Genomic DNA, 23066 nt, shown 5'->3' with positions numbered 1-23066 from the left:
CGAAATGTCGGCACATTAGCACCTGTCGCACCCAACGCCATTCAGGTATTCGAGCAATGTGTAACCATAAAAAATCACCAAGCCAGCAGAGATCAGATCAACAGCTTCCGCTATGAGAACACAGACGCACATCCCCCCACCCGGGCCACGAGAGAGAGGCATTTTTTGGCAGACACCGAGATCTGTGCGCGCCTTACATCACTGCACGGGTTATTTCTGTAACAGAAGCACTTCGCATGACGCCGCTCGTCAAATTTGGCTGCGCAAAAATAACATAAATTTATAGATAGTCGCAGCCATGAACTTGGACTTGTCATCCCGGCGAGATGGGGATGCATCGCTCATGCCGCAGACAGCTGTTTCCGTCGCCTTGCCTCGCCACTTCCGCCCAGAAACCAAAGCATAAGTGGCATTTCAATTAAAAATTTTAAAAACATAAATTTCTTCTTTGGCATTTCAATTAAGATTTCTACACGATTTATTGGAAGTTATTGCCTTCGTTGAGTGCTTAATGCTAAGGCTCGATATGTCTATGTATATGCTATGTTTCGCTGGAAGATACTTGAGCTTCTTTCCCACTTATTATCATCGCAGGCAGGTAGATTTTCGTCTAGGAGCAACTATGCCTAGGCATACGCTTGAGCAAATACTATATAACAAATCATAACAGTTGGCTTTAAGTTAACATATAGACCTTAAACATGTACCGAACAGGCGTAGGGGGCGGGTGGTGGGTCATGGTCACCTTTTTCATACAAAATGAACCAAAAAGATTAAAAAATACACGCGGAAAGTAATATCCAAAAATCAACACAGTGTTTGCTTATCGGTGTAATGGAATCAAAAGCTCTGGCTGCATCCCGAGACCCCCGTGGACGTGGAAGCACTCCGCCCCATTGACAACTGATAATTGGCAGGGTGCCGTGGTGTCCACAGGTGGTGGCCCCGGTGCAGCTGCTGGCAGGTGAAGCCCGTGAAGAATTCAAGCGATTGCCAATTTGACTAGTTAACCGTCACACGCTGATCGGGCTCGGCATGACCCAATTGGGCTAATCTCACCACAGTTACTGGCGTTGACGTCTATAAGACCTTCTTCATGTATTTCTTTTTGGCATTTTGCAGGCTGGGCAGCTCGCAGTGACGCGGACCGTACATGGTAATGGGTGCGCAGTACTCGTACCCGATCCGCTCGTAGAAACCGTCCTGGTCGATGGTCGACAGGTAGATGGTCTTCAGGTCGAGCACCACGCGACAGTAGTCCTCGGCGAACTTCATGATTAGCTTGCCGAAGCCCTGACCCCGGTAGCTCTTGTCCACCACCACCGACTCCACGAAGCAGGCCTTCTTCTTGGATGTGATCGGACTGAGCTTGAGGTGGGCGATCACACGGCACATGCCCTCCGTGGTCAGCACCAAACTGCAGGGCAGTGTGTCGCAGGAGGCCTCCAGTGAGCGCATGCGCGCCGTTTCCGAGCGCGGCCATTCTGCGTTGATCAGGGCGCAGGTATCCTTCATCAGCTCCGGGTAGTTGTGGATGGGCACCACATTGAACGGGCTGCCGGTGACATTGAACGGTGGAAGCCCCTGCAAATACGAGACGGATTAGTCAATCTTATTCCATGGACAGAGGCGGGGGAACTGGAGGAGATCTGGCGCTATTTCGGTTTACTTCGTAATACGGCTCCGGTTTTATGTAGCGCATTTCGCTGAAACTGACTGAGATACGGATCTGCAACGGATCCGGAGTCCGCTTAACGTGCTAAAGTGTGCAACAATCTAGAAGAGAATAGAATAGAGTCGTTTCCGTTCGGAGGTCAGCAAGGCGCACACTGAACACTGGACACACACCGGCGTTTATTTACACGGGTCGGTTACGGAGAGATTACACTGGACTTTCAAGATGCCTCCACATCAGGTGGAATAAACAAAGATTTGGTGCAGCCATGGAAACGGCACACTTCACACACACACAGACAGAATATTGTTGGAAATCAAGGTGAGGCAGGCGTAAAAAAAGAACATTTTCGTGCGTATGTATGTGTACGCCTGGCCGAGAATCATGCGACCTTGACTGGCCGCCTACAAAAGCGTACGCACATATGTACATATATGTATTGTGCGGGTGATACGATTGAAGGCCTAATATGCGGGGGAGGAGAAGGAAAAGGAGGGGTCGAGTCGTTTATATACAAATGGTCTAGAGCTGGACAGGCACGAGCATACTGGGGTCGGAGGGTGCTACTACAAATTGATTTTGTGACTGATTATGGTTACGGATGAGCGGTTGGTTACCATTGCGAGAGCCGTGCGCTGCTCAGCGTCTGCTTCCCGTGCGCCACGACGAAGGGTACAAAACGAACTGATATTCCCAATATTGAATTGATGGTGACGGCAACGAACCAAGATCCGTGAGAGCGTAAATGTTGGTCTAATCCGTTTGTTTGTGTTCGTGTGCGATCGTGTGGCAGCTACGTGTTGACTGGGCGGTGAACGGCTGCTTGCGATGATTGCGCGCCGGAAAATTGAATATCAGTTTGATTTTAAACGGAATTAGTTTATTTTTAAACTTTTTCGCAGGCTCCTGCTTCTTCTTCGCCGTCGCGGGACTGTCCACTTGCTGCAGATGTGTGACCAAATGTGTTTTGGTGGAAAATGTGGTTTTTGCGAATCTCGTATACTGGCCACACTGCTCCGTTCGCAGCCGGCGGCAGTGTGACCAGATGTGCTTACTTGAGTTTTCCTGAACGATTATGGCCAAGTGCAGGCTTATTTCCAACCTTTTCTAAGGTCACTCTACTCATTGAATGAAAAATATCAACAAAAACTTATTTGTTTGTTTTAAAGTGCAGAAATAACGCCACAAACTAGCAATCACATTTAACCAACGCCGCAACGAAGCAGAGGATTGTGGGAAAACTTACGGGTTTAGAGCCGAGAGAGAGAGAAGTGAGGAGAGGAGCGACGTACGACAGCGCGTTACTAAATTATTTATTGCACAACAAATAAATAAAAAAAAATCAATCGCTCAAATTGGCAGCCGAAAATAGCTTGTAAACAAACCGATCGCTAGGAATAGGAATCGGAAAGAAGCGGTCTCGTCGTCATTGACCCAGAAAAACGGCCGCTGTCGCTGCCATTGCCAAAACATAGCAACCAGTACTTCCCAGATCGAACGCCGGACACGTGAATCGGCAGTATGGCTAGCCGACAGATGACCAACGACCACCTGCGCCTCTCCTGGCACGACACCCAGATGATGGCCACCCTGAGCCCGCAGAGCGTCATGGACTACTTCTGTCGCAAATCCAATCCCTTTTACGATCACATATGCAACAACGAGACCATTCGGATGCAGCGTCTGGGACCAGAGCATTTGCAGTAGGTGTCCCTGAACTTGAAGCTGTGCTTCCAGAATATATATGTATTTATTTCTTCCTCTTCCAGCAACATGATCGGCCTGGAGTACATCTTGCTGCATGTGGCCGAACCCATTCTGTATGTGATCCGCAAACAGCATCGCCACAATCCCTCGGAGGCGACGCCCATCGCCGACTACTACATCATCGGCGGCACTGTCTACAAGGCCCCCGATCTGGCCAACGTCATCAATGCCCGCATAGTAGGTATTCTCGCCTTAAACCGAGTTTCGTCTTGGATTAATGGCTTATTCTTTTCAGCTCAATACCGTTGTGAATCTGCAGTCCGCCTTTGAGGAAGCCAGCAGCTATGCCCGCTACCATCCCAATAAGGGCTACACCTGGGACTTTTCCACCAACAAAGTTTGTGAGTAGTCCTCCTAATCTTTGCCTTGTAGAGATTTTTTTAAATCAAACACTTCGTTTTTAGTGTCCGACAAATCCAAGGGGGACAAGAAGGACGCCAATGCGGCGAAAGAGGAAAATAGCGGTACCCTGTTTCAGAAGCAGCGAGTGGACATGCTGCTGGCCGAATTGCTGCGCAAATTTCCGCCACCCATTCCGCCCATGCTGCAGAACATTCAGCAGTCGGCGATAGCGGGAGAAGAGATCAATGCGGCCACTGAAATGAACAATGCCACGGGACCGCTGGACATCAAGACCGAGGGAGTGGACATGAAACCCCCGCCCGAAAAGAAGACCAAGTGATTATGTTAAAAGTGCATTTAAACTGGGGGAAGAGATTAAAGTACACTTAACTAAGACCTAGACTATGGCTACACTCGAAACGTTTGATTTAATCCATGGCACTCGGTGCGTCGTCTTCACCGACCTTCTGCATCGGGCCCTTTCCATGCGCATTCAGGCTGTGGGTGGTGAACTCGAGGATACTTTTGAATGACTGCTTGCACAGGTGACAGGGAACGGACTTAGTGGGAGTGCGATAAACCCCGAGATGGGCCACATTCTTGGATACCTTCCTCGCGGACGGCGGTGGCATGAGTTGGGCTCCATTCGAGAGAGCTGCAAAAATACGATTAAAGTGGGAGTTAATGAGGTTGTAATACACATCTGGCAGAATATCGGCTAAGAGAACCTATATTTCTATATTCAAAGTAAATACACATTTTTACTTCGGGTTAAAATTCATGTGTAGAGTTACTTTGGCGTTTCTCTTAACCGAATTGCTTGCACGATTCTCGACGGTCAAATTACCCTTGGTCTGGACGGTGCTCATGCGCGGCTGGGGCTTTGGTGGATTTGCCGGTGCACTGACAACGGCTATCTTCGGCAGCTGGGCCTTCTTCACGTGGTTGAGTTCGGTGTACTTCAGCTTGCGCTTCTCGCCCGGCGGTATCTTGTCGCACTTCTCCATCAGGTGGATGTGCAGAGCGCGCTCCAGGGCGAAGTTCTTGTCACAGTACTTGCAGCGATTCTGCGAACCGCTGGACCCGGTTGCACTGGCGCTTGCCAAGCGCTTCACGGCCTTGGGCCCGTTTTCGGACAAATTGTGCATGCGCTCATGCACAGTCAGCAGGCTCTTCACCCGGAACGTGGCTTCGCAGGTCTTACAGTTGTAGATCACGGAAGAGCTTTTAGCCTGTGGCTTGGGCAACATGGGCGCGAGCTTCTGGCCACTAGTATTGGTGGCAGCGTCCAATTTACGGGAGGGGCCAGAGACAGTGATCGATCTGCGAGAGACTGGAAGGCAGCTTATGCGGCGCTTACGGGCCGGACTGTTCAGTGTGGTCTTCACCACGACGGACATGCGCGTGGGCAAATACGAGCGCCGGGGGCGTGGCAAGGGCGCCGAATACAGGGAGGACATGGATTGCCTCTTGCCTGCCTCCACTTTTGATGTGGAGACGGTCGGTGGCTCCATAGAGTCGGTGGTCATCTTCAGAATTTTGGCGATCAGTTCGGAGACCTCGTTGACCTCCTCCGATTCCTTTGCAGGAATATCTTTTGGTACAGAAGGCGAAGCCATCACAGACACCTCCTCGTTGGAAACTGTTGAAAAAAGAGCGGATGAAACGAGATTTCACAGAAAATGGAGACCTTACTCACCTTCGGTGATATTCTCCAGCACGACGTTATCACTCAGCGGATAAACCGAGCTTACACTGGGCTTGGCCACCTCCTGCTCAACCACCTCGTCCATGGTGGCGTCATCGTTCTTCAATGTGTTTGCTTTGACCGTGTTGGCGGTTAAGTCCGAGCTGGACAGAGTGGAGTTATCGCCGACATCCGGGTGCGAGTTCTCCTTGTTATCCACGCCGGTCAAGTCGAGCGGAATGGTCTGCGGTGGCATTGCCACTGCCGGGACAGTGTCCTTGGAAGGCGTCGAGCTCAAAGCGTTGTGTCTGTTCAAAACGCTCTTGTCAAAGGGACGCAAGGGCGAGTTCTGGTCCGGATCGTGGCTGATCGACAGCTGGTGCAGATCCTTCAGGACGGCACGCCTGAGATCCTTGTCATCCCCTGCCTCCATCTTGCTGGTAGCGTGCATCTCGAACAACTGGCTGCTCTGGGTCACCATCGCCGACTGCCACTTGTCGTCCGCGTCAAAGGATAAGTACATAGTGCTCTCATCGCTGGTCACGATCGATGAACGGCGAGAATCTATCTGCAGGGAGATGCAAGTGTTAAAACTCTACCGCACTACGCAGGATCACAATCAGAACAATTAGGTGGCCAGGAAAACCTTGTTTATACTTTCCTTCCCCGCGATCGACCGACGGGAATCGTCCATGGCTATAATTATACTCCACGCGGAACGGGAAAGTGGAAAATTAACTGGTAAACGATAAAAACACAACTCAAACAGCAGCTGAAAAACCGACGCTGTACAAGAAAAAACAAAGCGTTAATTTTTCAAACACACTTTTCAACACTGCGCGCGCAATGCAAACGGTAACGGCGGCGCATAAAATTGGTGGCTTCGAACAATTGACTAAAATATTTTTACTTTTTTATACAGAAACCGTTCTGCTCTGGTAGAAAATTTGTACTGAACACACAACTGGGGCTATTAACAATTCAACTTGTTACAGTTTATGAAAAAGTAGCTTGATCTAAAATATTTGAAAGAATTTATATTTCCCCACTGGCCACATTGAATACCACTAGAGATGAAAGTTTTTGAAATCATAGATTTCGATTATTTGTTTAGATTACTAAATAAATAAGCTTTGAAATGTAGTTATTTGTGGCAAAATAATTATGTTACTCTCATCTGCTTGTAATATCAGATGTGGTTCGAGCCTTAAAAAAATATCGAAGACAAAAAACAAGCACAAAATCACGATATATATTTCATAAAAAAAAATAATAATAATCGATATATTATCAACAACCCCAATTTTACCCAACGACCTTCTTCCACCTCTATCTCCGCCTTCTTTTCGAATTTTCAAAGAAATCTAAAGCTGAAGCTGAAGCTATTAAAAAAGATATATAATTTTCATACTTAATTTCTGCAACCAAGCAGTGATATAAAAATACCCCCGAACCAGCAGCGATAGTGACATAAAACTATCGATGGTGGCTCAGAAAGGGAAAAATTCTATACCTCGATAGTACCATCGATAGTTTCCCAGCCACGACCGCTCCCACCTCTAGATCCTCCTTTTCGAATTTCTCGTGGAAAACGCCAACATGGGTTTCGCTACTCTCTGGTACTCGCACCCCCGCAAATACGGCCAAGGCTCCCGATGCTGGTAAGATTCTTGTAGCCCGCAGCGTGGCGCACCGTTTGCTGTACAATTTGTTTAAATGCTTGCCCCGTATACCCGTATTTTGCTCACTTTGGCATGCCCGTAGAAAGTGAGGTTAATCACGCCCAGTTCTTTGCACGCATGGCGCCTGCCTTTCTGTTTGCACTCGTTTGCCGAATGTTTCTTTGTTTTTTTGCCCCCGGTTGAGTACGGAAATACGTGTTTAGACATCTTGAACAGTTTCCATAATAAAGGGTGGCCAAAGTAAAAGCCGTCCGAGGCACTGCGACGCTCGCTTATGGCAGCGGAGCAGCCGAGGGCGGCGACAGCGCTTGCTGTAGAGTTGTTGTTGTGCCATGCCCATCTAGACGTTAGATTTTTGTGCAAAACTGATCTAATGCCATACCCGTTCTATCTTTCAGCCGTGCCTGCTCTAACCGCCACGGTCTGATCCGCAAGTATGGCCTGAACATCTGCCGTCAGTGCTTCAGGGAGTACGCCAACGACATTGGCTTCAAGAAGGTGAGTTCTTCAACAGAACAATGAAAGATGACCCGAAACTAATTGAAACTCCTTTTTTTTCAGCTGGACTAGAGGTCCTCTTCGCCTTCAGGCACGCCTAGAGCGTGTCGCAACAACATTCGGCATATTAGTAAACGCAGTCGCCTCGGATGATGGGGGGACTTCGTATATTAATATGCCGGCAGCAACAGCAGCAGCAGCAACAACATATAATCATTTGGAGAATTAAGCGACGACGAAGCTAAAACGTGTGTACCACAACAGTAATCTCCTGAGCAAGAAACCAGGAGCGGCCCTTCTGCTTTCTTGCTCAACGGGAGAACACACGACAAAGCTAAAACGTGTGCATCACAACATCTGGCATCGATTTCACAATAATCTTCCGAGCAAGAAAGCAGGAGCGGCCCTTCTGCTTTCTTGCTTAACGCCAGAGCACACAGGATTCTAACAGTTGCCGCCTTTCAAGAAGGATCTTTGTTAAAATACCAGTTTGTTTAAATCTCCATCTAATTAAATCCATAACAAGAACCATGTAGTCGAATGAGTGTTTTAATTTGTGTTGTGGTGCGGCGATGACTGCCGGAAAAGTGTTCATTTCCCTGTATTTTTGTGCATGTATAGTAACTGGAGAGTGATCAATCAGTGTCATCTAAATTTGCATTAGGCAGCAAGCTTAGCAAACAACCGGTTTTGGAAGCTAGAGAGCGAGTGGATCATCCCCAACAAAACTAACTCTTTCCTTGCTTGCAGTGCCGATTCGCAGATGCAGATTTTAATGGTTCGCTTTTGGCGGGCTGAAAACTGAAGCGGTGACTTTCATGTTACAATTGAGCTCATGAAATAACTGAAAACCTTGACTTGGCGGCTATCTTTGTGTACAATTCAGCATTTCAAAAAAGTTCTGCAAATTCTACGTTTTTCTCTATTAGCTGTGGTATTAACAGGTTCTTTTATGCAAAGCCGGTATTCAATTTTAATAGGTAATAAACATTAATGGGCGGATTGGCTAATAGCTTGGAATCTGGGTGTGGGCCGTCAATGTGTTTGCCACCAGATTTACTTATTTATAAGTAAGCCAGTACTAGCATAAGAAAGAATTGCATATTTTCTTTTGAGTCTATAAATACCTCTGTTTTATAGGTACTTTGTATCTGGATTGTAAACCAAAAATGCTTCATAATTTAAATTCCAATCTCCTTTACTGCTCAACGGCCAGCTCTGTTACATGCCATGAATCCCACGCGAACTTGTCAAGAGATTGTGTATTCTTAATTGATGGTGTCCTTTTGGAAAGCCGGAAGCAATCTCCTGCGCGCCGTGGCCTGCATTTCCTCATTTCTACGACAGTGGGTTAGTGGCGTCTGCATCAACGCTGCTCCAGCGGCGCTCCGATCCGATCCGCGCAGCGAGTGCAGTGGAAGCCAGCTAAAGGCCCATTAGGCCGAAAGCCAAAACCAGTTTGGGGCCTGCCCCACTGCGCCGCTAAAGAGCGGGTCAGCCCCCGCTTAGCTCTCTTAGCTAGCTACCGATTCGCTCCATCTCAGCTGGCGGCTCCGCTGCCGAAAATTCGGTTTTGCACATTCGCCAATTTAGCTTGGGAGTCTGAAGCGGTCGCTCGGTGCCTTAACAACGTTGTCGCGCTTGCCCAACATTAAATTTTAACACCAATCCACCAGCCAGCTTATATTTCCACCGTGTTCGCTGCTAGCCATGATGACTGATTAGCTGTCCGCAGGTGCCACAGATTGCAGTCGCTCCCAATAGTGAGGTCATTGGACCAGTGGCCCCCAAAAAGAGATCCAGACGCTATGAAACTGCTGTGGCTGCAGCTTCTAGCTGCCGTATCCATCGGTTTTGCAACTGCGGCTAAGGCATCTGCTGGCCGCGGGGTTGCACAATATAAGCTCCCGCTCCCAGCTCCACTGCCAGCCAATGAAGCTGCACGAGAGCTGCAGGCGACAGTGGGAGTGGATCAGCCCAGGCGGCAGCAGCAGAGTGCATCCAACCAGCGCAAGCGTACGCAGATCGTGCGCCGGCGCAGGCCCGTTGCCTCCTCCACAACCACAACAACATCTACTTCTACGAGTACAACAACCACCACAACCACAACTTCCACAACGACAAGTGAGTGCACAGAAAAAATGATAATTACAAAAAATGAGGAACAAAATCAAATCAAAGTGATCTAATCTGATAAAAAGTAACACAGTGTAAACTTACTTATTACAATTAAATTATAATTTAAAGATCCTTAGAGATCTTAGCTCCTTGCCGGGTTTAACTAGACTTTGTCCATGTGTGTCTTGCTTTTGGCTTAGTAAACGTTCGAATGTCAGGCAAACTGGTCGAAGATGCTGGCTCTGGCACTGACCTAGCTTCGGTTTCGACCATAAAGATTGATATGGCTAATGCAAAAACGACGAAGAAGTGCGAAAAGTCTGAAACCAAGTGAAATGAAAACAGCAGAGACGGGGATACCCCATTGTTTACCTCTAAAGGGCTTCAGACTTCTATGATGACTTGCTTTTTTTTATTTTTTTATGATACTACTGAGTTTGGAGTTGATAAAAAGTCATACGTATATCTTTTCTTTAAAAGGTCCCCCAGCTTTAATTAAATTTTATACAAGGCAGTTTTAAATTCAATTATAATATGTATCTACAAAACATCTGTGAAATATTTGAGACATTTTCATTGTCTCAAAGCTTCAAATAAGCTGTTAAAACAACTTTATGATTAGTTTTATATATGAAGAGTTAACTGAACTTGTAATGACTTGGATACCCTTTTGCCAGACGTTATATAAAATTATATATAAATAAATCTATTTTTTATGCAACAAAGTATGATAGATAGATTTGCCTTGGATTCGCAATTCCATTACTCTGACCGCAATTGGGTATTCAAAGTGTCCAAAACCTGATAGACCCGTTTGCAGTCTGGAGTTTGGAGTTCGCCAACGTCCACATAGGTGCATAGGTTAGGTGTGGAGCGTCGATAACTGGAGCAGCGGAGCTTTCAAATCGACTGCTGCTGCAGTAGCAGCAGGAGACCTTGGCTAAATCCGAGCCAGAGAGTTGGACCCAAGGCCGCGAATTATTGGGGCCTAGGCCTTTGGTAATTTGCATGATAACGATCGTTTACCCCGGCGGTTTAGAATCCATGAAGTCGTAATCTGGCTTAGGGTGGGCAGGCCTAATTGAAGGCACCCTGAACTTGGCTAGCCATTAGCCCGTTTTATGGTTCGGAAATTTAAAGCACCGTCTTCTGAGTAAGTGTCACTAAGGGGCGGGGGTAATGCTCTCCGCCGGCTTAGGAGATCTCGCAAGGTGATTCACCGGGGTCCGAGCTGCTGTTGCAACAGCGATGCACGTAATTGCGATGGGAACGCGGTCCCGTGGAGTGGGTGGAAAGCATGGGGCAACTGGTTAATCCACCATTCATGCCAGCTTTCTGCTGACTGAATAATGAAACAAACGCTCTTTATGAGCGGCGGGAACTGCGCTTTACTTGACGTGTAATGTCTGCTATTTGGAGCAGAAACACTAATGGCCACTGAGCACACAGCTAACCCACTTTCCACATTCCCCAGCTCCGCGTCCCAGCCTGGCCAACGGCTTTAATTTCTTCAGCCCCAACTTCTGGAGCTTTGGCCAGCAGAGTCTGGTGGCAGTGCGTCCGCCGACCAAGCAACCCCATCCCCCCAAGAAGTTCAGTCCGAAGGAGGAAAAGGCTAGCCAGCGGAAGCAAGTCAAGACCACCAGGAAGCCACCAGGTGGAGGACTGAGCTCCACCACAACAGCTAGAACGACCTCTAGGTTCTCAACCACAACGACCACACTGAAACCGTTCACGGATGGACCCTTTCGAATTGCCTTGCCCACCCTGAATTTTCCGAGTCCAGATGACAAGGACGTGGACAAGGAAAAGGGCAAACGGGCGGCCGCTGAGCTTCGCTTGAGATTCAATTGTCCGCGTGAGAACGAGGTGCGGTTTCAGCTCTTTCCCAAGATTTGCAAGACGGACCGCGACTGCTCCGTCTGGCAGCGCGATGAGCTGTGCTGTGACATCTTCGGAGCAAGCAGCTGTGTTTCGGGGGTTCCTAAGCCCCTGGAGGAGACTCCACATGCACGTGAGTAGATAAGTAACCTGGTAGTTAGTTTACCACCTTAATCTACCTATTCCTTCGTACAGCCATTCTGGGTTTGATACCTCGCAAGTGCCCCAGCAGACCGCTGGCCGAGCTCTGGTGGGATGTCCAGGAGTGCAGCACGGACATGGACTGCTGGCCCCGTGTCTGCTGCCCGGATGGTCGGAGGCGTTACTGTCGCACCTCGCAGCCAGAACTTGAAACGGCGCCAGTGCCAGTGAAGCGTTCCTTTGATTATCGTAAGTATAAACCGTTTAACGTTCTAAGAGAATCTTAAATCCAATCGCAATTACTTTTGTAGTTACTGAGTACCTGGAGTGCACTGCTCCGCCCCCGCCCATATTTGACTTGCACCCGAAGGCGTGCACCTCCACGCTGGACTGCTTCCCAAACGTGTGCTGCCAGGAGGCAGGCCTGAGGCATTGCCGTCCGCCCAAGAAGTCTGTCCTCACTTTGATGGCCAACTTTCTGAACGTGGACTTTGTGAAGCGGCTGGCCCAGAACATCGTTATCAAGTAGGCCGAGCACTCGCGTTTCCCACTATTTTTTACCTTGTACGTTTCGAAATTGCCGTGATATCTCCCGCCCGTTATTGTTTGGCCACGCTGATAACCAAAAAGAAGACATGCTCACACACATACGTTCCATATACCCATACTGCGAACTAGGTTTACCCCCAATGAGTCCCCGTAATCCTCCATAAGTGTGTTCACCTAGCCTAGTATTAGATCTAAGCTAACAAAAATAAAAGCGAACTTATAACACGTAATGTGGGGGTCTTACACTCGGAGGTCGCGGGGTCTGAGGTTGCGGGGTCTCTCGTAACCCTACCCCATCCGTCCGGGTTCTTGTTCTTGACTTATTCCGGTGACGACTTTGAGTTTGTGAGGTGTAAGGTGTAAAGGTTCTAGCACTTTCTTGTTAGCTTAAATCTTACCTAGCTTCCAAGCTATAAAGTTGATATGATGCAGAGAGCAGACAGAAAGTGGAACCATTCATTCCTATTATCATTCCTATTCCTTTTAGAGACTCTACAAGGCATGCACTCTAAATTATTGCTAATGATAATAAACGTACTACATAAAGGTATACCTTAAATGGTGTTCAACTCGTCGTAGCCATTATTACATGGCCGAAAATGAATAGAAAAAAAGCTCTAGTTGAATACCCCCTGCTGTATTCCGTATATACAAGTCAGAAGTTCAAACCGCAGTGCTTTGAAATCCGATCCCCAGTCTGCGTCTCACACACGCTGACAATAGAAAAAAAGCAAACGTCTCAGATTACCATATTTGCCACACTGAATTTAATCATAAATCGCGTTTGCACACATGTGGAAAGCACTTGACCATCCGTTTTCCACGGCACGTATGTACGTATATGTATGTATGAGCATCCAATAAAGCAGAATCTAACCTAGAAGGCCCCAAAGATACCCCAGCCCGGAGTGATTGCGCAACACGAACAGAATCAGCTTAGGTTTCAATTTTCTTTAATTGAACATAGTATGGAGGGAAAATGAGAAAACATTTGTTAGTACAACTGACTGGGGCTGACTGAGTGGAAAAATACAAGGGAATCAGTTCGGAGATGTGGGGCTAAGCCATTCTTCTCCAGATCTTCGCAGGCCAGCTCACTTGGAGCAGCCGCAGGCAGACTTCTTAGCGCCGCCGCACTTGCAGTCAGTTCCGCAGTTGCAGGAACCCTTGTTGGTCTGGGTGCATTTGCATCCTGGAAAAACAGAGAATTGCGAATTAAATTAAAGTTGAATAAAAGAAGAAATCCTTAAAGGATCAATTTTTCAAGGATATTGTAAAGGAAATTGTAGCTAAGAAAACATCAATCGAAAACTTTGATGTTTTTCTCAGCTAAAGGAGGAAGCCAAACTTACCGCTTCCGCATGGGCAAGGCATCTTGAGTTTTTTGGTTTCTTTGAAACTTGATCACTTCACAATTACTAGACTTTGGGGCTTAGTAGGCCTTTTACTTTTATTTAGATGATGATTCACTTTGCTGCTGACCACAACTGATGCATATTCGGGCGGATGCCCCCCGTTTTATACAGTTTGGAAACGCGGCTTTGTTTTTCCACACGGCCGGCAATTCTCAATTCTCTTGCAATATTCAATTCTTTTGCACACGCCGGCCGGCGCTTTTCCTCGGTTTTTGGAGCCGTGTGCAGGAGCTTTTTCAGCGCGGTTGATGTCTCGGATAAGTGGTTTGGCCCCAAGTTTACCGTTACTTTTGGGGCCGGCGCAGGCGCCGAATTACCGTTGTATGTGGGGGCGGCGGGTGGGCGGGTCCGGGTCCGGATTCGTTATCGGAAGCAGTGGATAGGACGGCCTGCAGCAGAGAGCTCAGTCACATCGGGCAATAGATCCTGTCCTGCAACGAATTCCAGTGCAACGAAATGCAAGTAAATACCGTAACGGGAAAAAGTACCTCTGATCCTGCAGGGAATTCAGCTTAGCGGGCACGCAACTTTTATGTCTTTCCCGTTCTCTGCGTGTGCGTGTGTGTGTTCGAGTGGGAAGTGCAGCGCAGATAAAATCGATAAATCCAAGCCAAAATAAAGCGAGGAAAAATCAACAGCAAAGTGCGTGAGGTGTGCCAGTGGGTGAGCGTGCGTTAGTGTGTGTGCGTGTGTGCGAGGAGGAAAAACAAAAAGTGTGAAAACAAAACGAGGGAGAAGAATCGTCCAGGGGGAGGAGGGTTGGTATGCGGAAAAGGTGCCACCAGGACAATCAAGCGGAAGTGAGCAGTTACGCCTCGTATGTCCGTTTGTGTGTGTGTGTGTATGGGCAGGAAACCCCTTTGGGACGGTGTCGGGGTCGCCATCAAAGCACGGACTATTTATACCGCACGGCCGAACGCAATCATAATCGCAGTGGCGGCGCTGTGATAGTGATGATGAGGAGATGGCGATGCCGATCTATCTGGCAGCCATGTAAAAATCAATACCCTTCCTTGGCGGCACATGGCTAAAATTAGTAACACACGCATTGTTTCCCTTTTTTTTCGGTTGTTTTGGCTTTTTTTTTTGTTGTTGTTGTTTTTGGGACCCCGAAGCCGTGCCACCCCCACATTTCCGCACCCACTCCAACACCCACTTGGAACAGGAATGCTTGTGCGTGCGTGGGCGTTTCGGCCAAAAACTGATTTTGCTCTTAATCGTTGCAGATAAACGAAAGCATGGCGCCCAAGTAGAACATTCCACCAGCGCCCGACAGCAAGCCAACAAGCTCCAGCTCCAGCTGTGTCTCTCTCTCTATCTCTACTAGCTGTTTCCACTTATAATATACCCGCCAGTTCCGACGTTCCGGGATCGGGATGACGGAGCAGAAAAACCAGGTGACGCGCGCTGCGCCGGAGCAGAGCAACGACTACCGGGTGGTGGTCTTTGGCGCCGGAGGCGTTGGCAAGAGCTCGCTAGTCTTGCGCTTCATCAAGGGTACCTTCCGCGAGAGCTATATACCGACGATCGAGGACACCTACAGGCAGGTCAGTGTCGCGGCTATCTACAGGTGTAAAGTGCCGGCCCAACTAATCCCACATTCCATAGGTCATCAGCTGCAATAAGAACATCTGCACCCTGCAGATCACGGACACCACCGGATCGCATCAGTTTCCGGCCATGCAGCGGTTGTCCATCTCAAAGGGTCATGCCTTCATAATGGTATACTCGGTTTGCTCTAAGCAGAGTCTGGAGGAGCTGCGACCCATCTGGGCGCTCATCAAGGAGTTAAAGGTGGGGGAGCTTCCCTGAAAAACCCAGACTGAACTCTAACCTCTCGTTTTCCATAGGGGGCGGACATACCCAACATTCCTGTCATGTTGGTGGGCAACAAGTGTGATGAGACCGCCGAATTGCGTGAGGTAAGCGGCCAACTGAATCTATCAATCATTGTTTTTGGCGGCAATAGATGATAGTAATCCAGTTGTGGCCAAAAACTAAGAGCTAACGATAAGAGTAAAATTGCCGTAAGCCTAAAGCCAACACTTTTCATTGACTTTAGATAGTTAGAGATAAGACCTTTTGGATTTCATTGGCTTAGATATGCAAGAAAATTAACCACAAAAACGCGTCTCACATTAAATTTCCTCATTTTTTCACAGGTCTCCCAGATCGAGGGTCAGGCCCAGGCCACCACTTGGAGCATATCCTTTATGGAAACATCCGCCAAGACGAATCACAACGTGACCGAGCTGTTCCAGGAGCTGCTCAACATGGAGAAGACGCGCACCGTCTCCCTTCAGCTGGATACCAAGAAGCAAAAGAAACAGAAAAAGGAGAAGAAGTCCAAGGATACGAACGGCTCCATTCCGGAGAACGGAGACGCCAGTGCCAGTGCCAGCGGAGGGGCCAAGGAGAAGTGTCGCGTTATGTAAGCATCGGATGGCATGCGGCCCGGGTCGCATTGCGTCGAGTTTAATTGAACGGAGACGGTGACAGACAAATACTCGCCTTGGGGCAGCAGCGTAGAGGGGAGCTGTTTCCACCCACAAGCGCCATGCGCCACATACCACGCACCACAGATACCCATACCCACACCCATGCCCAGTGCCCACATCTAGAGTTACAGCCACACGACACATGTATTTAGGAACTGATGTAAGTCACACCACGAATGCAATTACGATTACGAGTATATTTTGCATATATAGGTTCTATTCGAGCAGATCAGATCCTTCTAGTTGCACAGAGTACACTAAATACATACGATAATATAGGGGACACACCACGAAGCTAACTAACCCTAAGTTTACACATAATCGCATCTGAAACGTAACGGCATACATATCAAATGTTTACATACTTGCATGATCCACCAACCATTCATAACCAGGTATCAATCGAAAAGCTATACACTACTATGAATATATCTCTAACGAAAGCCAAAGTACCTACTTAAAGACATAGAATCCGTATCGACAACGGTACGAATACAATATTTACATTGGATCCATCAACGGAAGACTTCTTGTGGGGCAACTGAGCACGCACCGATGCCGATGCCGATGCCTCCCCCGACTATCATTGCTGTTTAACTATTTACCACCTAACCAGAATAATACAGACGGAATAATAGACGAGCCCCCGATCGCCACATATGTAAGCTAATGTATAAAATACTCATAGCCATGCCCCATACAGCGCATCCTCCGAGGATTCGCAGAACATGAAACCCCTTCAGGACGATAGCAGTGTACGTTTGTATTATATTAAATGTGTATGTACAATTTTACACTTATTTGCTGAAATTCATTGACAAAACAGTGAGAGAGAGAAGAGCATTTTAGTGGCAAACAAAAATAGAGAACCGAATCGAGTTCAAGTACAATGCATTCATCAAGTGAGCCAGGGAACACACGTACATCGAAGGATATTTGAAGAGCATTTGGTGCATTTTTGCAGTAGCGTGTAGAAATATATAAGTTGCCTGTTTTTAAAACACACACATACATAAGTATCTTATAACAAGAGCCGTTCCCAATTGTGGTATTCGTTATTTTAATAGTTGGTTGGCTTGTGCGTAGGCGTAGGAGTTGAACGAATTGTTTCGCATAGTTTGCTGTTGTTTGATATTAAGAGGATTAGTTTTTTAAATTTTACCAACCAGACTAAGTGAATGATATGCTTTAATCGCTGCTAAACGCGTAATTACATTAATTATGATGTTGCTCATCTGAATCAGGACACTTACTTTTGGCTTGAACAGAACAGAACAGAACAGATCGGCTAACAGGATCAAGAGGAGGTGACAAATTACACACTAGAACTAATAAAGGGAAATTGTTGAATTCGAGTAGAGAAATTATTAATCAAGATTATGATAGCGGACCAATTTGCGTATAAGATTTGTGAAATCATTTTAGATAAATTCTCTCGGTTTGCCATAGACATGGACTATTCTCTATTGCGCACAGATGTGCCAGCCGCCAGCCTCAGTTGAAACTTACAGTAGGTGGCCGTAGTAGTCAGCCTTTGCCTGTGCTTTGGGTTCTGCTTCGTGTTTTCCTAGTTTTAGCTTTAGTTTTAGGAGACAGCAAGCTGAGTTTTTGGCCATTCAGAATATGTATTGGGTGACATATTGCAGACACAATGCATTCCACTGATGCGATACTTTAGTTGCATAACAATTATAATAATAATAATAATAACGAATGGATTGTAATTAAAGCATAATACATTTTAGGTGCATGATTTAAAATACAACGAATAAATATATTTACACCGAGGTTCTTTTCTAATTTTTTTCTTACAAAAATATATATACACACCACCATATAGATCTATATACATAGATGTATACACATGTATATTAAATATATATTATTAGTTGTAAACATATTGAACTAGATTTTACAAGATTCGACAAACCGAATATTTAATTATCGCTTACACTCAATTAATATGCAACTCCCACAGAGCGCCCACTGCTATAATATATATATATATACTGACGATAATCGATAATAGCCTGAGCGCCACGTTGTAAATATAAAAAGGATCAACAAATTACATAGAGTATATCCGATTTTTTGAAGGGCCCGGCAGCATAATATATACAGTTCGGTGGCCTACTTAAATGATCTTATTGTTGAAGATTTAACTTAATAACACTTATCGTGCAAATGACAACACGCAAAATAATTTAAATAAAAATTTAACTATGACAAATCAAATCGATAAAAAAATTTAAATTATTGGCTGGGCATTTGACTTAATCTACTTAAGTGGGTAAAAATCACGGGCATTACACTAGAAAAATGAATACAAAATGGGGGTTTTTAACGTGCGGCTACACCGTTTCGATATCATCCTCGGTATCATCGACCAGCGTGAAGCCCTCCTCCTCATGAACGCTGCCCATATTCTTGCTGCTGTCCCTACTCTGGTTGCCATCGCTCTCATCCAGGTCTCCTTTTTGCTTCGGCGATGGGTTTGGAGTAGTTTTCGGGGGCTCCATTAGCTCCTGGACGCCCGAAACTGAGGGTAGGATTTGTGGCTGCTGCGTTTGCTGCTGAACATTTGTGACGTTCATTACATTTAACAGCATTTTCAGGTTCTCGCCCGATATACAGTCCCTAACAGGCTCGTTGGCACCGATAGGCTGGGCAACTGGGGCGGCGGTTCGGTTGTGGATTAGTGAGGCCCAGGCTTTGGGACTAATAACGTACTTGAACGTTAGCTTTATAATGTATCCAACCAAGGCAACCAAGAACAACGGAGCAATGAGGTTATAGGGGAACGACAATCCAGCTGTGTGATGAAAAATGTTTAGTTATTAAATTGCGAACTAATTACTAAGGCAGTTTTTTTAATGTTTCTTAAAGTAATTAAATTCATATATGTATATACTCAAGAGTTAAAAAACCTAGTTAGCTAAAACTTTCCCTGTAACAGGACACTTACTAGTAAGTTTCGTCATTGTATGAGATACTCTTTCCAACAACGTTTCCAACTGCTTAAGGAACAAATCGTTTGTGTACATGAGGAACACCTCGTCTGGCCGGCAGTATGCAAGATTGAGCCTTGAAGATTTTCTAACGGAAACAAGCCAAAAACACAATTTAATCATTCTCTTACTTGAGGTCTAAAGATTGCCAATCCACCTGATAATCTCCTTTTGTTTATCCTCTGGGGAGGATCGGCTCACAAAGTTTTTCAGTCGAGAAAACCAAGACATTTCCGCATAGCTTCCTGGTTCCTGGTTATTATCAATAACCTCAAGCATGGCGTCGACTTCCAGTTTCTTTAGAAAAGGTCATATGAGTAACGATAGTTTAAGTACAACTTGAGGTAACCTACTCTATTGCATTCCAAATAGGTGTGAAGATATCCAAACAGAAAAACACCGCCAAAGAAAATAGTTATAATCCCGTAACGGTAGCGCCTGCGCACAATGTATCCCAGTGTGATGGAGACACCGACAAAAAGCAGGAACTGCACCTGGGGAAAACATAAATGGCAGTCCGTTATCCAAAGTGTCAAGTTTCCCTAAAAGGCGTAACAGGTACCTCGGAAATTTTCGTCAGCGCTACGAAATCCTTGTAGATATCCGTAATTAAGGCAAACACTCCGGTCCCCTTGTGCGTATAGGAGCAACCATGTTCGCCTTCAAACAATGGTGCCGCCTGCGCATTTTCGAGTATTTTGCTCAGCACCACGTCCAGATCCCGGGCATCGCTCGCGTTCTCCAGCTCATCCACATGGGATGGCTGCAGTGAGAACAGCAGCGATCGCTTGTAGACATTAGCCGCTTCGTCGAACTATTTACACAATTACAAGTTAACACCCATGACGTCATGTTACCAAATTTGGTTGCTCGGCGAGCGCCGATCTCACCTGCAAACGCTTCCGTTGGAACAGCAGAGTGGCAAACTTCCTAAAGTAGGTAAGGGCAAGTACATCTAGTACGACTTCCGGAGACCGCTCCACAGCTGGACACTTGCAATCCAAATCCATTTGGAAATCGGACCAGGCTGGGTGGGGGTCCACCCAGTTCTCTTCACCAACGCCGCCGCCGCCGCTCTGGCAGCACACACTGTTGATTATCAGCAGGAAAAAACTGACCGCTGCCTCTGTCCTCATTGTCACGGCTTATTTAAGTAAACAAATGCGAGGCAAGCTAAATATAATTACAATTAAGACGGCAAATAGAATGGCGCGGTAACGCGGTGGGAGTTCAGTGTGCCCAAAGCTAGAAAGCTAAATATAAAACGCAATCGATTGTTTGTTTTTTTTTTTATCGAATTGTTTGTACAACCTTACTGGCATGATACAATTATGCAAGGTGGTCCTGTTTGGGGCACACATATTATTGTCATTTAACTCACACGACAGGCTATACCCGTCTCACTTACATTTTGATAGCCCGAATTATTTTTTCCGACAAGACTACCTTATATAATTGTATCATGCTTACAGGGTATTTTTATTTTCGTTATACGGTTTTAGAAGTCTGTATATTCTTGATCAGCATCAACAGCCGAGTCGATCTAGCCATGCCTGTGTATAGAAACAATCTAGTAGCTCAATTTTAAGGTGTTCTTAATCAAACAGATAGTCTTCTGGCTATTCTCACTACTATATATGCCGGATCGGGAGACTATATCTTATAGCTTCAATAAGAACAATCTAAAAATTGTTAGAAAATCAATAACAACTTTGCCGTTTTTCAACATATGTCAATATACTTTGAGATATGGCCATTTCATGTTATTTTTCAGAATTTCGGGTTCAATTTTACTAAAATCAGACGACTCGGAAAATAAAGACATTCCTAAAATCTACATTAAAAACAATAAATTGGGTTCGTTCCTCAAAGGTTTCGTATGTATTATTTGCAAGGGTATTTAAACTTCGGCTTGCCGAATTTAACTTCCTTTTTTGCTTAAGTGTATCCCACTTTTATTCAGTACAGTAAGCGTTCAGAGTAAAAGCAACAAACAACTATATTATACGATTTTTCAAATCTATTTTATAATTTAATTGACACACAAGGGTTAAAGCGATACCGTTTCAACTAGCTGGGCACACTGACCGGGATTCGCCACTATTTACCTTACAAGTTGGCAGCACGGCTTGTTGTGAATAACTGTTTAGCCAGGTCAGCACCGAAAAATTTGCATGTGCTTTTGATCCTGTTAAAGAACACAGGATAATAATGATTAAGCCAGGACCGGTACTGGCAGTGCTTGCCCTTGCCTTGCTGGTGGCTTCGCAGGGCGTTGGTGCCGACAAGAAGCAGAGCAAGAAGTACAGCCGAGAGGCCAACGACCCGCAGCATTTCGAGCAAGTGCGACAAGAAAAGTACGACCCGGATTTCAAGACCATCCAGCGACCCTTTCGCATGGCCAAGCTAAATCTTGTGTGGGCAAAGGCGCAAAACGTGAGTGCAGGCAGTTGTCGGGAATCCCTGATATAAAATTCCATAACGTATTCCAGCGTTTGACGGAGCCCAAGCTAAAGTCACTGTATATGGAGCTGAAAATCCACGACAAGGAGGAGATTGCGTGGAAACAGCTGAACTCGCAGCACAAGGACAAGGATGGTCTGAAGGACGACGAGCTGCGCCGGAAGCTAATAGGCATCATGAGTAGCTACGATCTACTGGAGCACTTCGATGAGACGCAGGATCCAGATAAGATCAAGCCCTTTAAGGTACTTTAAGGTACCTTTCCCGCTAGAGCAACAGGTGCTAAACGATTCGGACGTATTTGCAGAAATTCCACGATCCCGAGGAACGCCACAAAAACAAGAGCTTGTTTAAGGACAAGAAACTTAATCGGCTCTGGGAGAAGGCAGAGATTTCCGGCTTTACTTCGGAGGAGCTAAAATCCCTGAAGCAGGAGTTTGATCACCACCAGGACAAGGTTGATGTGTACTACAGCCTGCTGGAAAACATTGGCACTGTGGACACTGACAAGCATGAGAGTGAGTTTGGGCAAACACAAGAAGATTGCTTTATTACCTTGATTTCTCCCATTAAGATGCCATCAACACCGAGGACCTGGACAACTACAATCTGATCTCGAACGATGCCAATGAGAATGAGATCAAGACGCATTCACAGAACGTCAAGAAATTTGAAAACGATCTGAACACATTGCGCGGTCACCATGTGGGCATCAAGGATCACTACGATAGATTGGAGCGTCTGGTGTCCTCCGGACCCCACAGTCAGGATTTCATTGAGCCGAAGGTGCAGGGTCTGTGGCGAGTGGCGCAGGCTAGTAACTTCACCGAAAAGGAGCTGGCGTCCATCAAGACTGAGTTGTATCATTTTGAGAGTCGTCTACTGAAGCTGCGTCATCTGCATGCCGAGCATGCTCTTCACAAGGAGAAATATAAGGTATTGCCGAGAGGAGATTGAAAATATATATATTAAACTCGTTAATTTCATCTTATAGGAGGAAAAGCACAAGGACAAGAGTAACCGCTTCGAGGATATGGAGGACCAGCTGAAGAAGCAAACTCGCAAGGTCGAGAAGCTGCAGGAGAACATTGAGAGAACCATCTTCAAGCACACAGAACTCTAAACTCAAACAGCATTCACAGAACGTGCCAAGCGATCAATTAGACTTAAGTGCAACTGCTTTGTGTAAGGCACAAAAACCTTTAAAGCTGCTTATAGCATAGGTATAGTTTTTGATACCAAATATCATTTGTATGAAATAAAATCTCATGAAGTTTAATTAGAAGTACTTGTGTTTGAAAAGTGAAGCAAAAACATCGATAGTGAGTATATCCTTCCTAGA

General features: G+C 46.2%; 9 protein-coding genes across 11 annotated transcripts; 5 read left to right on the top strand and 4 right to left on the bottom strand.

Moving 5' to 3' along the window:
- Window positions 1-440: 440 nt before the first annotated feature.
- On the bottom strand, window positions 441-2634 carry Naa80 (N-alpha-acetyltransferase 80). Of its 3 annotated transcripts, none has more exons than XM_017180316.3 (3): window positions 2293-2634; window positions 1670-1776; window positions 441-1584 (listed from the first exon to the last, which is right to left on the bottom strand). In XM_017180316.3, exons 2-3 carry the CDS (start codon window positions 1700-1702, stop codon window positions 1081-1083), a joined length of 537 nt encoding a protein of 178 aa, XP_017035805.1. In that variant the 5' UTR covers window positions 1703-1776; window positions 2293-2634; the 3' UTR covers window positions 441-1080. The 3 variants fall into 3 exon arrangements, with proteins under 3 accessions (XP_017035805.1, XP_070143384.1, XP_017035806.1); XM_070287283.1 differs by lacking the exon at window positions 2293-2634 and adding an exon at window positions 1849-2240; XM_017180317.3 differs by lacking the exon at window positions 1670-1776 and having other exon boundaries at window positions 2293-2624.
- Window positions 2635-2783: 149 nt separating this feature from the next.
- Window positions 2784-4186, top strand: MED6 (mediator complex subunit 6). Its single transcript, XM_017180314.3, has 4 exons — window positions 2784-3378; window positions 3445-3619; window positions 3678-3783; window positions 3847-4186. The coding sequence occupies exons 1-4, from the start codon at window positions 3197-3199 to the stop codon at window positions 4122-4124; spliced, it is 741 nt and encodes a 246-aa protein (XP_017035803.1). The 5' UTR covers window positions 2784-3196; the 3' UTR covers window positions 4125-4186.
- Window positions 4122-6056, bottom strand: LOC108084201 (uncharacterized). Its single transcript, XM_017180312.3, has 3 exons — window positions 5484-6056; window positions 4632-5426; window positions 4122-4439 (listed from the first exon to the last, which is right to left on the bottom strand). Exons 1-3 carry the CDS (start codon window positions 5992-5994, stop codon window positions 4213-4215), a joined length of 1533 nt encoding a protein of 510 aa, XP_017035801.2. The 5' UTR covers window positions 5995-6056; the 3' UTR covers window positions 4122-4212.
- A 918-nt stretch (window positions 6057-6974) lies between these two features.
- Window positions 6975-8186, top strand: RpS29 (ribosomal protein S29). The gene is made up of 3 exons (XM_017180455.2): window positions 6975-7132; window positions 7552-7651; window positions 7715-8186. Exons 1-3 carry the CDS (start codon window positions 7071-7073, stop codon window positions 7721-7723), a joined length of 171 nt encoding a protein of 56 aa, XP_017035944.1. The 5' UTR covers window positions 6975-7070; the 3' UTR covers window positions 7724-8186.
- Window positions 8187-9265: 1079 nt separating this feature from the next.
- LOC108084293 (uncharacterized) lies at window positions 9266-12517 on the top strand. Its single transcript, XM_017180456.2, has 4 exons — window positions 9266-9775; window positions 11244-11783; window positions 11846-12040; window positions 12103-12517. Exons 1-4 carry the CDS (start codon window positions 9460-9462, stop codon window positions 12318-12320), a joined length of 1269 nt encoding a protein of 422 aa, XP_017035945.1. The 5' UTR covers window positions 9266-9459; the 3' UTR covers window positions 12321-12517.
- Window positions 12518-13276: 759 nt separating this feature from the next.
- Window positions 13277-13848, bottom strand: MtnA (Metallothionein A). Its single transcript, XM_017180122.3, has 2 exons — window positions 13693-13848; window positions 13277-13532 (listed from the first exon to the last, which is right to left on the bottom strand). Exons 1-2 carry the CDS (start codon window positions 13712-13714, stop codon window positions 13435-13437), a joined length of 120 nt encoding a protein of 39 aa, XP_017035611.1. The 5' UTR covers window positions 13715-13848; the 3' UTR covers window positions 13277-13434.
- Window positions 13849-14101: 253 nt separating this feature from the next.
- On the top strand, window positions 14102-18026 carry LOC108084270 (GTP-binding protein Di-Ras2). The gene is made up of 5 exons (XM_017180425.3): window positions 14102-14217; window positions 14982-15302; window positions 15364-15549; window positions 15606-15677; window positions 15918-18026. The coding sequence occupies exons 2-5, from the start codon at window positions 15132-15134 to the stop codon at window positions 16188-16190; spliced, it is 702 nt and encodes a 233-aa protein (XP_017035914.1). The 5' UTR covers window positions 14102-14217; window positions 14982-15131; the 3' UTR covers window positions 16191-18026.
- LOC108084269 (uncharacterized) lies at window positions 18004-20512 on the bottom strand. The gene is made up of 6 exons (XM_017180424.3): window positions 20152-20512; window positions 19824-20075; window positions 19615-19755; window positions 19419-19558; window positions 19219-19349; window positions 18004-19065 (listed from the first exon to the last, which is right to left on the bottom strand). The coding sequence occupies exons 1-6, from the start codon at window positions 20395-20397 to the stop codon at window positions 18605-18607; spliced, it is 1371 nt and encodes a 456-aa protein (XP_017035913.1). The 5' UTR covers window positions 20398-20512; the 3' UTR covers window positions 18004-18604.
- An 845-nt stretch (window positions 20513-21357) lies between these two features.
- LOC108084046 (alpha-2-macroglobulin receptor-associated protein) lies at window positions 21358-23009 on the top strand. The gene is made up of 5 exons (XM_017180064.3): window positions 21358-21697; window positions 21754-21969; window positions 22032-22242; window positions 22299-22660; window positions 22719-23009. The coding sequence occupies exons 1-5, from the start codon at window positions 21473-21475 to the stop codon at window positions 22845-22847; spliced, it is 1143 nt and encodes a 380-aa protein (XP_017035553.1). The 5' UTR covers window positions 21358-21472; the 3' UTR covers window positions 22848-23009.
- The last annotated feature ends 57 nt before the right edge of the window (window positions 23010-23066 follow it).

The sequence above is a fragment of the Drosophila kikkawai genome, chromosome 3R (assembly GCF_030179895.1).
Source record: "Drosophila kikkawai strain 14028-0561.14 chromosome 3R, DkikHiC1v2, whole genome shotgun sequence".
In the NCBI taxonomy this organism is placed as follows: domain Eukaryota; kingdom Metazoa; phylum Arthropoda; class Insecta; order Diptera; family Drosophilidae; genus Drosophila; species Drosophila kikkawai.
Note: the sequence above shows the minus strand (reverse complement) of the source record. Positions and strands in the feature narration are given on the sequence as shown.

Excerpts from the sequence above, each read along its gene's own strand:
- Naa80 (XM_017180316.3), bottom strand. The coding sequence starts at position 1,702 with ATGCGCTACATAAAACCGGAGCCGTATTACGAA. Across the intron at positions 1,585-1,669 it reads AACCGGAGCCGTATTACGAA|GGGCTTCCACCGTTCAATGT; the intron begins GTAAACCGAAAT and ends TCGTATTTGCAG.
- MED6 (XM_017180314.3), top strand. The coding sequence starts at position 3,197 with ATGGCTAGCCGACAGATGACCAACGACCACCTGCGCCTCTCCTGGCAC. Across the intron at positions 3,620-3,677 it reads ACGTCATCAATGCCCGCATA|CTCAATACCGTTGTGAATCT; the intron begins GTAGGTATTCTC and ends TATTCTTTTCAG. Across the intron at positions 3,784-3,846 it reads CTTTTCCACCAACAAAGTTT|TGTCCGACAAATCCAAGGGG; the intron begins GTGAGTAGTCCT and ends CTTCGTTTTTAG.
- LOC108084201 (XM_017180312.3), bottom strand. The coding sequence starts at position 5,994 with ATGTACTTATCCTTTGACGCGGACGACAAGTGGCAGTCGGCGATGGTG. Across the intron at positions 5,427-5,483 it reads GCTGGAGAATATCACCGAAG|TTTCCAACGAGGAGGTGTCT; the intron begins GTGAGTAAGGTC and ends TTTTTTCAACAG. Across the intron at positions 4,440-4,631 it reads GAGCACCGTCCAGACCAAGG|CTCTCTCGAATGGAGCCCAA; the intron begins GTAATTTGACCG and ends GTATTTTTGCAG.
- RpS29 (XM_017180455.2), top strand. The coding sequence starts at position 7,071 with ATGGGTTTCGCTACTCTCTGGTACTCGCACCCCCGCAAATACGGCCAA. Across the intron at positions 7,133-7,551 it reads GGCCAAGGCTCCCGATGCTG|CCGTGCCTGCTCTAACCGCC; the intron begins GTAAGATTCTTG and ends TCTATCTTTCAG.
- LOC108084293 (XM_017180456.2), top strand. The coding sequence starts at position 9,460 with ATGAAACTGCTGTGGCTGCAGCTTCTAGCTGCCGTATCCATCGGTTTT. Across the intron at positions 9,776-11,243 it reads CACAACTTCCACAACGACAA|CTCCGCGTCCCAGCCTGGCC; the intron begins GTGAGTGCACAG and ends CACATTCCCCAG. Across the intron at positions 11,784-11,845 it reads GGAGGAGACTCCACATGCAC|CCATTCTGGGTTTGATACCT; the intron begins GTGAGTAGATAA and ends TCCTTCGTACAG.
- MtnA (XM_017180122.3), bottom strand. The coding sequence starts at position 13,714 with ATGCCTTGCCCATGCGGAAGCG. Across the intron at positions 13,533-13,692 it reads GCCTTGCCCATGCGGAAGCG|GATGCAAATGCACCCAGACC; the intron begins GTAAGTTTGGCT and ends CTGTTTTTCCAG.
- LOC108084270 (XM_017180425.3), top strand. The coding sequence starts at position 15,132 with ATGACGGAGCAGAAAAACCAGGTGACGCGCGCTGCGCCGGAGCAGAGC. Across the intron at positions 15,303-15,363 it reads TCGAGGACACCTACAGGCAG|GTCATCAGCTGCAATAAGAA; the intron begins GTCAGTGTCGCG and ends CACATTCCATAG. Across the intron at positions 15,678-15,917 it reads AGACCGCCGAATTGCGTGAG|GTCTCCCAGATCGAGGGTCA; the intron begins GTAAGCGGCCAA and ends ATTTTTTCACAG.
- LOC108084269 (XM_017180424.3), bottom strand. The coding sequence starts at position 20,397 with ATGAGGACAGAGGCAGCGGTCAGTTTTTTCCTGCTGATAATCAACAGT. Across the intron at positions 19,350-19,418 it reads AAACAAAAGGAGATTATCAG|AAAATCTTCAAGGCTCAATC; the intron begins GTGGATTGGCAA and ends TGTTTCCGTTAG. Across the intron at positions 19,066-19,218 it reads TACAATGACGAAACTTACTA|CTGGATTGTCGTTCCCCTAT; the intron begins GTAAGTGTCCTG and ends TTCATCACACAG.
- LOC108084046 (XM_017180064.3), top strand. The coding sequence starts at position 21,473 with ATGATTAAGCCAGGACCGGTACTGGCAGTGCTTGCCCTTGCCTTGCTG. Across the intron at positions 21,970-22,031 it reads ATAAGATCAAGCCCTTTAAG|AAATTCCACGATCCCGAGGA; the intron begins GTACTTTAAGGT and ends ACGTATTTGCAG. Across the intron at positions 22,661-22,718 it reads TTCACAAGGAGAAATATAAG|GAGGAAAAGCACAAGGACAA; the intron begins GTATTGCCGAGA and ends TTCATCTTATAG.